General features: G+C 38.8%; 1 protein-coding gene across 1 annotated transcript in view; it reads left to right on the forward strand.

Annotated features, from left to right (window-relative positions):
• The window catches only part of loxl2b (lysyl oxidase-like 2b), a 32853-nt gene extending 28414 nt beyond the window's left edge, over positions 1-4439 (forward strand). Inside the window, exons 11-14 of the mRNA XM_068704050.1 lie at positions 1039-1154; positions 1601-1737; positions 1829-1940; positions 3316-4439. Coding sequence (XP_068560151.1) covers positions 1039-1154; positions 1601-1737; positions 1829-1940; positions 3316-3386 — 436 coding nt within the window. The 3' untranslated portion in view covers positions 3387-4439. The remainder of the gene's footprint in view (positions 1-1038; positions 1155-1600; positions 1738-1828; positions 1941-3315) is intronic.
• Positions 4440-15512: the final 11073 nt, after the last annotated feature.

The raw sequence follows: 15512 nt of genomic DNA on the forward strand, positions 1-15512 counted from the left end.
TTTTTATCCAACTCGCAGAAAGAAAGCAAATAGGTGTATTCCCCAGATTTTTTTCTTCAATAAGCTGCAGTCCAGCTCAAAGAAATTCTGTTTCAGAATATTTTTCTCCCCTCACAAGAAAGAACATCTGGTGGTTTGGTGGAATACTAACTAAACGTTTAAATCATACTTGGAGTGACTTGATAAAATCCTATAGGGCACTAGTGCAATCCTTCTTACAGAACAATGAGCCCACTGAAATGCATGTGACATGTATCATACAATATAATTAGTGGAAGCAGCTGTAACCAGTCTATATTCCAGGAACATATAAATTGCAACTTAATTATAAAACACAAGTTCTAAAGTTCTTTGTAAACCACATAGCAGAGGAGGACATTTGAATGATTCAGAAATGACGTCTCAAATTAGACTTCATTCAGAGAGAGAGAACTGACTCGGTCCCGATCCAGTTTCCCTTCCATACGTTCTGCTGCCCTGTAATTGGACGAGTGCTGTAAGCTATATCTTCTGTACAAAAAGTCCCACATTTTTGTGGTGACTGGTTGGCTGGAGGAACAGTTCACGGTTGGCAGCTTCACACAGCTACCAGCTTTCCACACGTCAAACCTTTGGCACCTTTGAGTGGCAGAACTTGACGGAGCGTATCAGACCATTTAAAAGAAATGGATGGCAGATGACAAGTTGTAATTTTCTTTTTTTGCCTCCGTGCTGGCGACAGATTTCAGACCACGATATCTCAGGAACGCTTTTTTCCCCCAGTCCAAACATGCACCTGGTCTGATGGATGGACTCACATAACACATTGGTCATTACTCACTTGATATGCTAATTATGACAATTTCACACAAATGTCGCAAAATAGGATAAAATTCTTAAGTGAAAACATTTTGGATAGACATGGATGTAAACTGCAACTTGACTGTTTGGTGAAGGCATACAACCATAGGGCGGTAATGATTCATTCTTGTACATTTTGAGCCGTACTGGGTCTGTTAAACTATATTTCTATGTGTGTGTGTGTGTGTGTGTGTGTAGGCATTATCACAGCATGGAGGTGTTTACACTCTATGACCTGTTCACCCTCAATGGAACCAAAGTGGCAGAAGGACACAAAGCAAGTTTTTGCCTGGAGGACTCAGAGTGTGATGAAGGTGAGGACCAAAAGAGAGATCCCTAATTTGCTATTTGGATTTCCAGATGTTCCAAACAGCAGACAGACAGCTCCTAAATGCACTGCTTTGTTTACCTACGTCTAGCGGGTAACCATAGGGGAGCATTTAACAGCTAACAAGATGATTTTTTTTTTCCATATCAGAGCTAAAAGGACAGACTATTGAACTTAAACACATCAGAAACATGATTAGAGATAAATGGTAATGTTGGAGTTATGTCTGCAGGGTGTCTAAATGAGCAACTGTACGCTAACCCTTTCATTATAACAACTTCATAATATGATAAGTCAATGCTGTGTTTACTGCTTGTTTTACTGCCCACAAGTGGCCAGAAAAAATAAATCCATGCTGCTTTAGCATTTTTAAATGATTCTCAGAGGGTTCATTTGCCACCATTTCCTTCATTTTCTAATGTCTTGTTACAGGTATTGAAAAGAGGTATGAGTGTGCTAACTTTGGAGAGCAGGGTATCACTGTGGGTTGCTGGGATACCTACAGGCACGACATTGACTGCCAGTGGATCGACATAACTGAACTCAAACCCGGAGATTACATTTTCCAGGTAATGTTTCCTGTGTGCCATTGATCATTTTATCCAAATCAAGAGTGACATTATTTACAGCACTGGCCTCTACATGCTCTTCTTCTCACAGATAGTAATTAATCCAAACTACGAGGTACCAGAGTCAGACTACACCAATAACATCATGAAATGCAGATGTCGATATGATGGCCATCGTGTGTGGATGTACAGCTGCCATAATGGTAAGATAAATATATGATAAATATCCGTAACATCTACTATGGATAGTAGATGTATTTTCATGGATTTATGAAATGCTGATGATCAAAGAATTTAAAGGTGGAATGTATAAGATCTGGCCAGAATTAAAATTTAAAACATTATCAACCGGACGTGAAGAGGTTACAGTGTTGACGTCGTGTCAAAGACGTCTATGTTTTGTGTTGCAGAGATATTTACTGAAATGACCATGATAACCAGCTAGCCCAGGCCCGTCCCGTCTTGTAACACCACTTGTGCCCCAAGAGGTGATGAGTCACTGTAGCGTCCAGTCTGTCCTCAGTCCAACCCGAGAGGACTTAAAAATAAAGCTGCTCCGAGAGCTGGTCAATCACGCGGACAGTACAGCGTCTGTGTACGTTTCAATAGTTTGGTCCTCCCCTAAATTTAGATTGTATGGAGTCAGTAGTAGAGGTGAAATGCTGCCCCCTTTTCGTTTTGAGAATGGGGCCAGGTATTGCTCAGTTCACCTGTTATGCATATTCTACTGTTAAATCATAAATCTAACATACATGTCATTGATAAGCACATGTAGTTGCTACATTGATTTTGATGTAATCCAATTTTGGCGCATTACAGTCATGTGTATTTAATTTACATTCATAAACTCTATAACATTTGAGTTTTAAAAACACAAAATACATGCCATGGCTTTGGCTATGATTCCTTTCAGTAGGATTACATATTATACTGTCCAATTTAATCACTGAAATACGTCATATGTTACTGATCACTATTGATTTTACTAAATTGTTTGAAATTATATAATTTGACAAAAGACATTTTACTCAAGGTCCACGCACTTGCTTTCTCTGAATCTTCTCAAACCCATATCATGGTCTTCATCAGCAGATGGGAGCTTGCTCAGTTATCATTGAGTCGGTTCATGGCAGAGAAACGAGGTGGTCATATGGAAGAAACCCTATATATATATATATAGAAAACCCTAAATTAGTATGAGTGAAGACTGTAAAATGCAGCTGAAAGCTCTGGAAAAAGTAGACCTTGAGTAAGAATTATTTTCACCAATAAACTTACACTCTAGTATTATATTTATATATATATATATATATATATATATATATATATATATATATATATATATATATATATATATATATATATATATGTGTGTGTGTGTGTATGCGAGACAGTATAAAATTCACTTGATTTTCTGATTGATATCACATATACTCATTAAGCTAATTGAAGACTAGTCCAAGCAATTAGCAGTGCAGACATTCCCCACATTGATCACTGGAGGTGATTAAAACTGTTCGTATCCGATGTGAAACGAGGACTAAGTGTGGAGGTGGTAACTCTCTGTGTCTCTGCTAGGTGGCTCATTAAGCACTGAAACAGAACAGATGTTCCCAGGCCTCCTCAACAACCAGGTGACCCACAGGTAAAGACAAAGCAGTGCAGACGGACCATCTGCAGCACCAGCAACCACTACACATCTCCATCCGTAGTGGATTCCCCCAGCAGGCCCCGCCCCGGACAAACTATGTTTTTTATGTTCTCCGTCATCCATGAGACAACTGCTTTCTTCGACCCTCCAGTCTCCTTTACCTCCCATACAAAAGAATATTTCATCAACCCCCACCCCTTCCTCAAACAGAGGCAGCTACAGCCTTACGGACACTTCCAACCTCCCGAGTTAAGATCAAGAGAACGGCAAAGCTCTTCTAGTGCCCTGTGAATTCTTTTTTCATTTTTCTGAATGAGTGATGAAATAAACCTGCTGGAAAGTTGCAGGTATTTTACTTAAAGTACAGCATTGGGGAATGTCATCAAGAATGTGTCGTCTTTGAGGTGCAGCACTTTGCCAGAACCCTGCTGCAACAGTTTTTGTTCAAAGCTTACCCTGGAGAGGTTGGATGTCAGCGCCAGGTCGCCTGAGGATTGAGAGGAATCATCGGTAACAACAGCAGTGCTCTGTCTTTGAAAAAAAATGCAGTATTCTTCCACTTTTCAAGAGTTTCACATAAAGTGCCTTTTACACACTTACGTCCACATACACTGATTCATGTTACATGGGCGGACTGAGCATTTATTCTGTATGTCAGTTATTTAGGCTGAAGTGTCGCATCTTCATTGAGGAGTTTATGCAAATCAAGCTGTGGCACAAGCAAGCGAGTCTTCAAAAAGCAAACAGCCCATTCATCACAAATTACAAGTACTAATTGCCCAATTCAATCGTAAAAATTAATCCTCCAAGGCTGAAATATCAAATGCCGAAGAGCCCCAAAGTGCACCAAAGCCCTCTTTAAATAACTGGAGCATATATTCTCTGAAATTGCTCTGAAAACTTCATGGACAAGACTGTGGTCTGAATTAGTCACAGTCTAAATTAGGTCACATTTCAAAGCACAATTGCACTACAATCCCTTATGGGCATCAATATCGCAATGTGTCTTGAAATCAAATATAAAAATGTTTTATAATTTATTTTCTCTCTATTTATAAATATATACTGTATATATATATATATATATATATATATATATATATATATATATATACATATATATATATATGTATATATATATATATATATATATACGTATATATATATATATATACGTATATATATATATGTGTGTATATATACATATATATATATATATATATATACGTATGTATATATATATGTATATATATATATATATATATATACGTATATATATATATATATATATATATATATATATATATATATATATATGTATATATATATATATATATATATATATATATATATATATATATATACATAGAGAGCAGTTTCATGCCCCCAGGAAAGTGGTGGACTTTGAAGCAACTTTACCTATTGGCCAACCGTTGGAATTACAACTTCAGGGGCCATCATGTCATTGGGCCCAAAAAGACATTTTCCCATAGACTTCCATTTAAAAACAGACGCCTGTAAATTAGTGGAGGTAAATCCACTTCCCAGTATGAACACTTGAGTAGCCCTTATTTAAAACAGTCGGTCCTAAAAGATGTAAAATGTACTAACAGCCAAATCCAGACTTATTCCCCTTCCTCAGTTCATGTGACTGACGGCTGGGTTAGAGGAAACGCCAGTGCGCTTGCTCTTTGGGCCTATTGATGTGGAAGATCGCTCCAAGATCCGGGATGCAATTTATCTGAATTTTGTACTCGGAAGTCACACTTTTTCTGTACCACTTCTCTGTAAACATCCATGGGCAGTTTGCAGGGTAGATAGCTAATTAGCTAGTCAGCTATCGCACATTGTACCACTGCTAACAAACTGCTGTCTGACGATCTTGTCCATACCCGTCAGCTCAGCTGTTCAATCAAACACCCACTCACAGGCATTTCTGATCTTACTTCAAAGAGATTTTTTTCTAACTTTTATTTGAATAATAAAAATATTATCGATTCATTGAAAAAGCGAATGGTTCTTTAACATTCTTCAGCTTATATGTAACTAAAGTGTGTTTTAAGTCTTCCACACCCAGTGGCAAGAAGAGAAGAGTTCAGATATCTTTTCAGAGAAAGCTCATGGAATTAACTTCTCCCCGTTCAGACAGTGTTGCAAATATTAGCTACTTACTGTTGTTGTGTTTTACAGTTGTATTCCTTGTTTTAAAGAATAACGTTGCGTACAATAATGTGTGTGTGCGTGTGTGTGTGTGTGTGAATCCTATTTTATTGTGCCTTTTATAATGGTGCTATCAAACTGGTCCTCTGTTTTCTGAGGGTGCAGTAGGCTACATGTTGAACAGCCACATTGTGTAAACTGACAGCATACTTGAACAGAGCTTTGTGTGTTAAACTATAATAAAGGAGTTATGGAGCAACCAAATCTTTGCTACTTAGTTTTGCATGTATTCATTTTTCAGCATCACTCTGTCCCATATAGTTTTTTTTTATTACAAGAACTATTAATCACAGCTACTGTTTGCTTACATTTTATTTTAGCTTGATGGTTGCATAAATACAAATGGTTGTATTTATGTGTGTGCGCATCTCTTCATTATTTTTGACCTGAATAGTGGTGAATTAAAATCCTTATTTTACAAACCTATTGTGCTTAGTTGTGTAATTTTTAATTATAAAATGTAAACTGCACTAAAGGTCCCTAAATACCCTGAAAAAAAAACCATGCCCCCTTTGCATCAGAAGCAAAGGGGGCATGGGTCAGAAGCATAAAATGGTGCAGCACTGACCACTTGTGGCTCAAATCAAACATCGCATTTTTTTTTCTCTGAAGAAGTATGTTAAAGTGAACTGTTAGTTGTGACCCATTCCTAGTCTAGAGTTTCTAATCCACCAAACCCACACAGACACTGAGAGAAGATCCAGCTATGATCCAAAAAACAATGGGAGATGGAACATCTTCATGCCGAACCATCCTGTTTCCCCATCTGCCACAGACGGATCTCATTTCAAAGCCCACTGGCAGAAGGGAGGGATGTTTACAGTAAAGTTCAATTATACATTTTCCGCCAGAGTACATCCCATAAACCATAAAGCCCATGAATTACAGCTGTCATAAGTACCGTTATTTAGAACTGAAGCAGTGAGCTGCCCCACATCTTTATCCGGTCCCTATAAATCACGGCTGCTTTCTCTGTCGAGGATCTGTAAGGGGTCTCAACTCTCTCGCAGACAAAGTGAGGCCGCATGTCTCCTACTGCTGCATCTTTTGTCAGCAGAGCAGGGCCAAAAAAGCAGCTGGTTCCGGCTTACAATCAAAAGTATTTAATAACAAACAGAAGCTAAACAATTACAAACTGGAGTACACTATCGATAGAATATGTTCTACAAATCAGAGTTAACGCTCCCCCACCCAACAGCCCACCTCTCAGGTTACCTGTAAAGTGGCCAGCAACGAGAACTGAAGAGAAATCTTTGGCAACAATGTCTTGTACTTTACAGTCTCTGCCTGAAACTGTAAAAGTCCATTATCAGCTTTGTGATTGGCTGAAATCCAACTGTTCCCTCCTGGCTTCGGACAGTGTCCACTCTCGGTTGACCTCCTTGGCCTGGTCTGCCCCTCCTCATCTGGAGCGAACCCCCCTCGTTCCATAGGGCTGTATTCACCAACATCTCCGCTTGAACAACACGTCTCCTTTCCCCACTGTTCACACCTTCTCACATTCCTGAAGCCGGTCTCTCCAAACTCATCACCATATGGTCGCTTTCGAATCTGAAAAGCCAACCTCAAAGGTTCCTGTCTCTCCCCTCACGGCTCAACACTATACCTTTAGAGTACATCCACACTACTCCGTTTTCGTTTGGAAACGCATATGTTTTGCTACGGTTACACTGAGCGTCCACACTACGCCGGGGTTTTCGAGCACCGTAAACGGAGGAGTTTAGAAACGATCCCGAAGCCGGATAACTTTGAAAACTCCGGGTAGCGTTTTCGTGTGGACGGACGGAAACGCATAAGTTTGGAAACGATGACGTAGACACCCGCGATCGACTACCAGGTTAATTCAACATGGACAACTGATTACAGACGTTGCTGACCTTGTTGTCTTTACTAGCAGCTGTTGTCCAGTTAAAGTCTGCATGTCTGCGGAGGAAACAGCTGTTATTGTAGCGATCAGTGAGCGGCGTGAGAGAGAGAGAGAGATCAGTGAGCGGAGAGAGAAAGAGAGAGAGAGAGAGAGAGAGAGAGAGAGAGAGAGGGAGAGAGAGACCCGCAGCGCTGTAACTAACGTTAAGTCTGAAAAATAAAACTTATACAACTTTCCACGAACTGTATCTGTTTGAGTTTATAGAAGAAGATTTGAGAGAGGATCTTAAGTATCAAACACGTACTTACGATCATTAAAGACTACTTTATTACTCTGGTTGCTTAGTTACAAAATACGACAATCTACTTCCTGTTTACATCGGCGCATGCCCAGTGTACGTGAAGAGTCACGTGATATTCGTTTCCAGGCGTGTAGTGTGGACGGAGATCATTTCGGAAACGATGGCTGAAACGCTGTGTGGACGGAGATCGTTTTCGTTTTGAGTAGTATGGATGTAGCCTTAGTTTAATACATTCAATGGTTATGCTTTTATGGTTTAACACTTCTACAATCAAACATGTTATGACATTTTATATAATAATACCTTTGGCTTAAAACTTAAACATTGGCATAAGATATCCACCACTAGGGGTGCTATTAAACATACTAGGAGTGCTTTCTAAACTTAAATTCTTCACAGATCACTAGCTGTTGCTGTTTGAGTGAGGCCGGACACTTCTGTGTTTGGGCAATCTGTTGTGATGCAGAGGGTACGCCGAGCTGACCCACACAGTGGGAGGACCTGAGAGGGGACTAACCCCATCGCTGCTGCTGCTTCCCACAGAGATGTGAAGCCCTCCATCGGGACCAGACAAACGGGCGGTGTCTCTTCTGCAACTGCAGCATTTTACGCAGGAGGGAAGGATCTCTTGTGATTCCTATCAGAACATGTTCATGCGTCTTGGATAGAAAGAAACTGCATGGGTTGTGTGCAAAAGCAACCGTATATGACACATACAGTATGAAGGCTTAAGCATGTATGCGGCAAAAGGCTGGAATCTAATTTATTGTTGAGAATCCAAAATGAAATACATGTTAAGGAAAATGATTCATCTTTTATTTATATATCTAAGAATTACACAGCAACCAACAGGCAACAGTGAGAAAGCCTCCAGTCTCTCTTTTGCAACCCAGGCCATTATTTTATTTTTCATTTACCCATTTGGTAACACTTTATAATAACTACACACTATGAAGCATTAGTTCAGTATGAGTAAACACTTAATTCATCATTTATAAAGCATTGTTCCTACATTAACACTCATTAGTATACAATTCATAACAACAGTTATAAATGTTCTATTTTTCATTAATATGCTTGTCTATTATGTGTTTGGTGATTATGTTTTCATACTTTATAAATGATGGATTCCCCATTTGTAAATTAAGTATTATATATATATATATATATATATATATTACAAACCAATTATTTTTTGTTGTAGGTGATTAATAACATCCTTTATGAAGTGCTAGTAAATGATTAAGAACTTATTTAGATGTACATTATTCATGCATTTATATATATATAATGATTTAGATATGCACTAATGGTTAGTGACAATGTTAATATATGCTTTATAAATGCATATTAATACTGCAATTCATGATTAATTCAGGTAGTTACTAGTCATTTATTAAGTATTTTGTGTGACCGCATCTAAAGTGAGGACTATTTATGCTTTACAAAGCATTTATAAATGACAAAGAAAGGCCATCAGTGCCTCATAACCCACAAAAGTCTGTTATCTTATCAACAGAAAAGACAAAACGCAAAGTGACAAAGAACATATCAATATTTATTACAAGATGCAAACAATATACTCATATTAATACAAACCTCTCAGCCATTCTGTCTGTCTGACTTTATGCCTGTCTGTCTCTCTCTGTCTGACTTTCTCCCTGTCTGTCTGACTCTAACTTTATGCCTGTCTGTCTCTCTCTGTATCTGTCTGACTTTCTTCCTGTCAAACAGAGACAGAGAGAGACAGACAGGCAGAAAGTCAGACAGAGAGATAAAGACAGGCATAGAGTCAGAGTCAGACAAGCAGGGAGAAAGTCAGACAGAGACAGAGAAAGACAGACAGGCAGAAAGTCAGAGTCAGACAAACAGGGAGAAAGTCAGACAGAGACAGAGAGAGACAAACAGGCAGAAAGTCAGAGTCAGACAGACAGGGAGAAAGTCAGGCAGAGACAGACAGACAGGAATGAAGTCAAAGTCAGACAGACAGGCATAAAGTCAGAGTCAGACAGGGAGAAAGTCAGACAGAGAGAGACAGACAGACAGAAAGTCAGAGTCAGACAGAGAGACATAAAGTCAGACAGAGAGAGGCAGACAGGCAGAAAGTCAGACAGAGAGAGACAGACAGACAGAAAGTCAGAGTCAGACAGAGAGACAGACAGAAAGTCAGACGGATAGAAAAGAGAGAGAATGAAAGAGAGATAGACGGATAGAGAAAAAAGTATAGTCGTATATATTAAGCCATAAAAATGTCATAAAATACATATAAAATACATTTAAAATATTTGTTCAACATTTCAAATGTTTTCATCCTTCCCCCATGCATTCCATCGAGCTTCCAAAGCTTGTGTGCTGAGGAGTCTTTAACGATCACATACTGTGGCGCTAGCACAGAATGTCATGACTTCTCATATCATAATGATGAAATCCCTTCTCTTCTACCTCGAACTAAATCAGTATATTTGTTGCACAGTTGGTAGATGATGCAATTCTAAACACTGTATTGGTTTTAGGAGTCTATATGCACAATCACCTGACCACAGTATTCACTTCCTCCTCCGAACACTAGATGGTGGGCACGACTTACTAAGAAGTGTCGAAACTTCCACGGCTTTATATTCAGATATCACATTCAGAAGTAATGTTTCATCACAAGTCCAAAGATTATTCCAAACCAACGTGTTTGTTCACATTCAGTAGTGGCATTACCACGGTTTAGTCTAATATTATAATATCTGTTAAGCAGTAGAGCGGAGCAGAAACAAGAAGACTGTCAAGTTGAATATTTAGTAAAGTTACATTTGAAAGTGTTTGGCTACACTGTTTCTAAAGCTCACACCTTGTGACACACACTCTTTACGCACTGAGAATGTGCACTCAGCTAGGGTGTAATGTGCCCTGGAGTCCCATCGTCATACTCCATACAGTCAGCAACCGAATCCTGTGTGTGTGTGTGTGTGTGTGTGTGTGTGTGTGTGTGTGTGTGTGTGTGTGTGTGTGTGTGTGTGTGTGTGTGTGTGCGCGCGCGCGCGCGCGCGCGCGCGCGCGTGTGTGTGACCTTTAGTCTACATATTGATGCTGATACGGAACCTGCTTTTAGGATGTGAGGTGTCCAAGTCTTCCACCGGTCCGCTGGCAGTTTCTGGAGGATCTGCATAACGTCCGGGTTAGATGGTGGCCGGTTGACACTTTGACGATCAAAAGATGAAGGTGAACTTAAGCTCCTGTGTTTCCATTGAGCAAAGATCCAAAGATAGTGGAGAGAAAAGCAACAAAGAAATGCATTAAGGTTAGAATTCCAATGTTAACCTAAAGAAAAAGTGTCAATTCCTGCACACACAATTGCAGTTGAATTATTAAAGTAATGCTTTGCACACAAGGGCCTTTTTGAAGACAGACCCACCACAAATGACTCAGTGATACAGAGTCCTAATCTAAGAATGATCCACCAAAGACCGCCAATAGAAATGGCCCATCATCAGCCGTGTCCTGAGGGACACAAGAGCCTACCTGCTGTCTCTGAAAACCACAGCAGGTCAACCGCTTCATTTATCCCCATTAATGAATAAGTTACTAAATGCATTCAAATTATTATTAGAGAATTAGTGATCTCAACAATGTTAATTAAGCAGCTGCTCCTAGAGAATACATTTAATTCCTTGATTCAGGTGTATACTGTATGTATTTCAGCATTGCTCATAAATCACAGTATAATAGGATTTCTGTTCATTTTTCTAATCCAACCTGCTCTGATAGTCTGTGTCCTGACTGCAGTCGGCTTCATTGTGAACATCCACAAAAAAATCATCACTGATTCCTTCCAAGATCACAAATGTCTTGTCATACAAGATGCTATCCTACACTCTTGACATTTTAGCTTGCAGACCACAGAAGCTGGTATATATAGTATATCCAAAATATATCCTAAATATATTACATTTACATCAGTGAGGTGCGGTGAGGTTCGTGGCTGGTGAGGCACTGACACTACATAAGTCAGATTTACAAATATATGAACCCAATAGAGTAGCTTAAATCACCATTCAATTGGCAGCTTGCACATTGACTACTGGTTGTTTTTCATATTTCATATCAGCATTATATACACACACATAGGTAAGATACATATTTGATTCCACCGGGAGCGTTTCAGAAGCGGAGCGCTCGCGGGCGCCACCCGCGAAAATCGTGAGATTCCGCGATAATCAGCATAACAACCAGGATGTATAAAGAGAACAACAAACACATAAAAGGTTACTTTACCTGTCCGACGTTGAATTGCTGTTGATTTGGTCATATTTCCTTGTTTTTTGAGACATTATTAAGCTTGGATATATAATCTTACATTCTTGTGGTCAAAGCAAAATATAAGAAGAAGAGAAGTGTAGAAGAAGAGCAACGACAGAACAAGCATCAACCCGACCCATGGGCTCTCACACGCCCTCTTCTTTGAGGCAGAGGTAGTGTTTGCTCCTCTGTGCTTTTTCACTGCGGTTTAATGTCAGATCAGCAACACTAAATATGTTCTACACAGACGTGAAATACAGTACATGTTCTATGTAAAGAAAGGACATAATAAAAGTGTCTACAAATATTACAGTGGTGACAAACAACGAGAAAGCAAAAGGCAGCGCTCAACCCAGTTTGTGAGGGATTGCGCAATCTGAGGTGAGGCACAGCTCGTCCCTGCCTCACCTCACGTGTCTCCTCTGTTTGAACAGGACATGCGCTAATTCAGCGATTTTGAATGTAAAAATGCTTGAAATGATTGGAATCATACAGAAATTACATTTATAGCACAGATCAGTAGAGAAATATTAATATTTATTTTATTTTAGCATTATTTGTTTTTTACCTCCCCTGACCACACGTCCCTGATTTACATTAGTCATTTAGCAGACGCTTTTATCCAAAGTGACTTACAATAAGTGCATTCAACATAGGTATTCAAGAGAACTACTAGTCAGCAGAAGTCATAAGTACATCTCCTTTTCCAAACAAGCATCTAAGAGCATGAAGCAGAGCAAAAGTACAGTGCAGAAACAAACTAATATGAATACAATAAGTGCAACAAACTAATACGAATGCAATAAGTGCAACAAACTAATACGAATGCAATAAGTGCAACAAACTAATACGAATACAATAAGTGCAACAAACTAATACAAACACAATAAGTGCAACAAACTAATACGAATACAATAAGTGCAACAAACTAATATGAACACAATAAGTGCAACAAACTAATATGAACACAATAAGTGCAACAAACTAATACGAATACAATAAGTGTAACAAACTAATACAAATACAATAAGTGCAACAAACTTATATGAATACAATAGGTGCTAAGTGAGGCTCAGGGTAGTTTTCAGCCTGTACTCGCATATTCATTTTATTTTAGATGTCTAAAATACATTTTGATGTTTCCCTCGTCTACAGCAGTACATTACTCTCCTTAACTGCCAGGGTACTCCTGTCTGCTTCTCCAAACTGGAGACGTGAAGATCTGGATCATCTGGATCTCCTCCATGTGTTGAAGATGAGCAGTTGTGTCTCTATCAGTTTGTCTCAGTGGGAAAAAAAGAGTTGGCTCCCATAATGGTGCATCTCAATCCAAAGGTTGTTTGGTTAAGGCTAAAGACACAGGGATTGTGATGAATGCTGATGTCATGATGCCACCAGAACACTGGACATTCTGAACAAAATCTCTGCATCACCCAGATGACATCACTGACATCACCTGTCAATGTACCTACACAAATACAATACAGGCTTATTAAATCAACATTAACGGCAGTACTCTGGTTATTAATGTTTCAAAGAGTGCAGAAAAACAACAGCAGTGTTCTGCAGGATGCAAGGCTGATGCTTAACTCAACTTTTTCAGAAATGTATTTGTTAATATAGTAATTAATGTCTGATTTTAGGAATTATTAATGCTATGCTCATTGATATTAATTGAAAAATATAAGCACCTTTCATTGATGTCCGCCTAAGAGCACGTGCTCGACTACCAAATGGCCACTCAGAGCAGACTTAGTCGGCCCTGTTGTTGCCTTTTAAAATAAATTAATCCGAAATGTTTGTTTGTAAAACACACTAGAATCAACCAGAAGAGACTAATGCAGCCTGCAATGAATATTCTTTTCATTAGCCAAACTATAAATATATATAAGTCAATATTTAAAAGAAAAAGGCTCAATAATTACCTGTAGTTTTATCAAACAAACTGGAGAAAAGAGACAACACAAAATATGGCCCCTGTTAAGCCCAACGGACCCAAATTTGGGTCCGCTGTAGCATTTACCGTAGAAAAAAGTCCATTTATGCATGTGTACAATTTCTGAATATGAATATTTTATATCCCAAAAATGTTTTTTAAATCTGGGTAAAACAAACAATCTAAGAATTTTTTACAAACTCCAAACACCATTCTACACAACTATTGTACGCAAATAAAATATTTATCACAATATCACGTATTTCTAGCCATAACTTGCTCTTCTCCGAGTTAGCATAACAAAGCTAACGGTTAGCATAGACAACCGAGATAGCAAAAAGCACTAGCATTCAACACAGATTCCAGAACTACCATCAGATCGTCTCTCCAGTAAACCCTCACAAGGCTGTGAGCAAACAAACACCAGAAACACAATGCGTAATATCCTTCAAAATCATCCAAAGCTCCTTACCTTTTCGTTGTTCTGCTGTAAATCTCCGCTTAATTCCATCAACAATATTTCTACATATTTCCGGTGCGTCTCTGAAATGTTCCTGTGTAGAAACAAGGGTCTGTCTAACTAAGCGCCGTGGGGGAAGGGATTTTATTTTCGGAGATCTTTGAGCACGTTTCAGGCGACGCGCCACGGTTTTACTCCCCACTGGCTAACGCTTCTGTCAATCAAAATCACGATGGGTCTGTTCAATAGCCAGGACGCTTCTAAGGAGGGTCCATTGATGGAAATCGACCAACCATAGGCTGAGCTAGGAGACATGGACTGGAAGCCAGACGAGAAAATCCCATGGATGACAGACATAAACAGGCTCAGAGAGGATTCAGGCTCTCTAAATGATGCCAAACTGCTGCATATGGATAGATTGAACACTATTAGTCATAAAAGAAGTGAAATATATAATTATATACTATAAAAAATTACAATGGAACAGCTGGAACAAAATTACATTTTGGTTGACCTCGGCTAAAATCTCTGCACTCAAACCTCTCTAGCTCTTGAATGCTTCACTTTATCAAATAATAAATTGTGCAGATAGACTCTCAACCTATTGGGCTATGATCTGGGAAAGGTTTGAGCTTTCAACTACAACATTAAAAAAAATATATCTTATCAAAATTGGAGATAAAGAATTTCAATTTGTGCTGTGTTCCATCTTAATGTACTCTTGACCAGTAACATATATACTGATATTTACAAATCTGAACAAATCTCACAAGTGTCAGCTTTCTAAAATACCAAAACTATTAAAATACACCTTATATTTAGACGAAATACACTCTCTTTACTATGGGTATGCAATAATCGAGGAGAGGCCTACAAATAGGCTTAGGGCTTAATAGGTTTTAAAAGCAAATCTGAATCTAGAAAGGTGCACTCAGTTGAGAGCTTCTCCAGGTGTGTCTGCAACAATCGCTGCTGGATGTGTGATTGAATGGACACAACCAGCTTAACTGCAACTTGAAACCTTTATTTAGGCTTTAAGTCAATTTTCGTCTG

The sequence above is a fragment of the Cebidichthys violaceus genome, unplaced genomic scaffold (assembly GCF_023349555.1).
Source record: "Cebidichthys violaceus isolate CVI_PGR_0920_01 unplaced genomic scaffold, fCebVio1.0.p SCAF_9, whole genome shotgun sequence".
In the NCBI taxonomy this organism is placed as follows: domain Eukaryota; kingdom Metazoa; phylum Chordata; class Actinopteri; order Perciformes; family Stichaeidae; genus Cebidichthys; species Cebidichthys violaceus.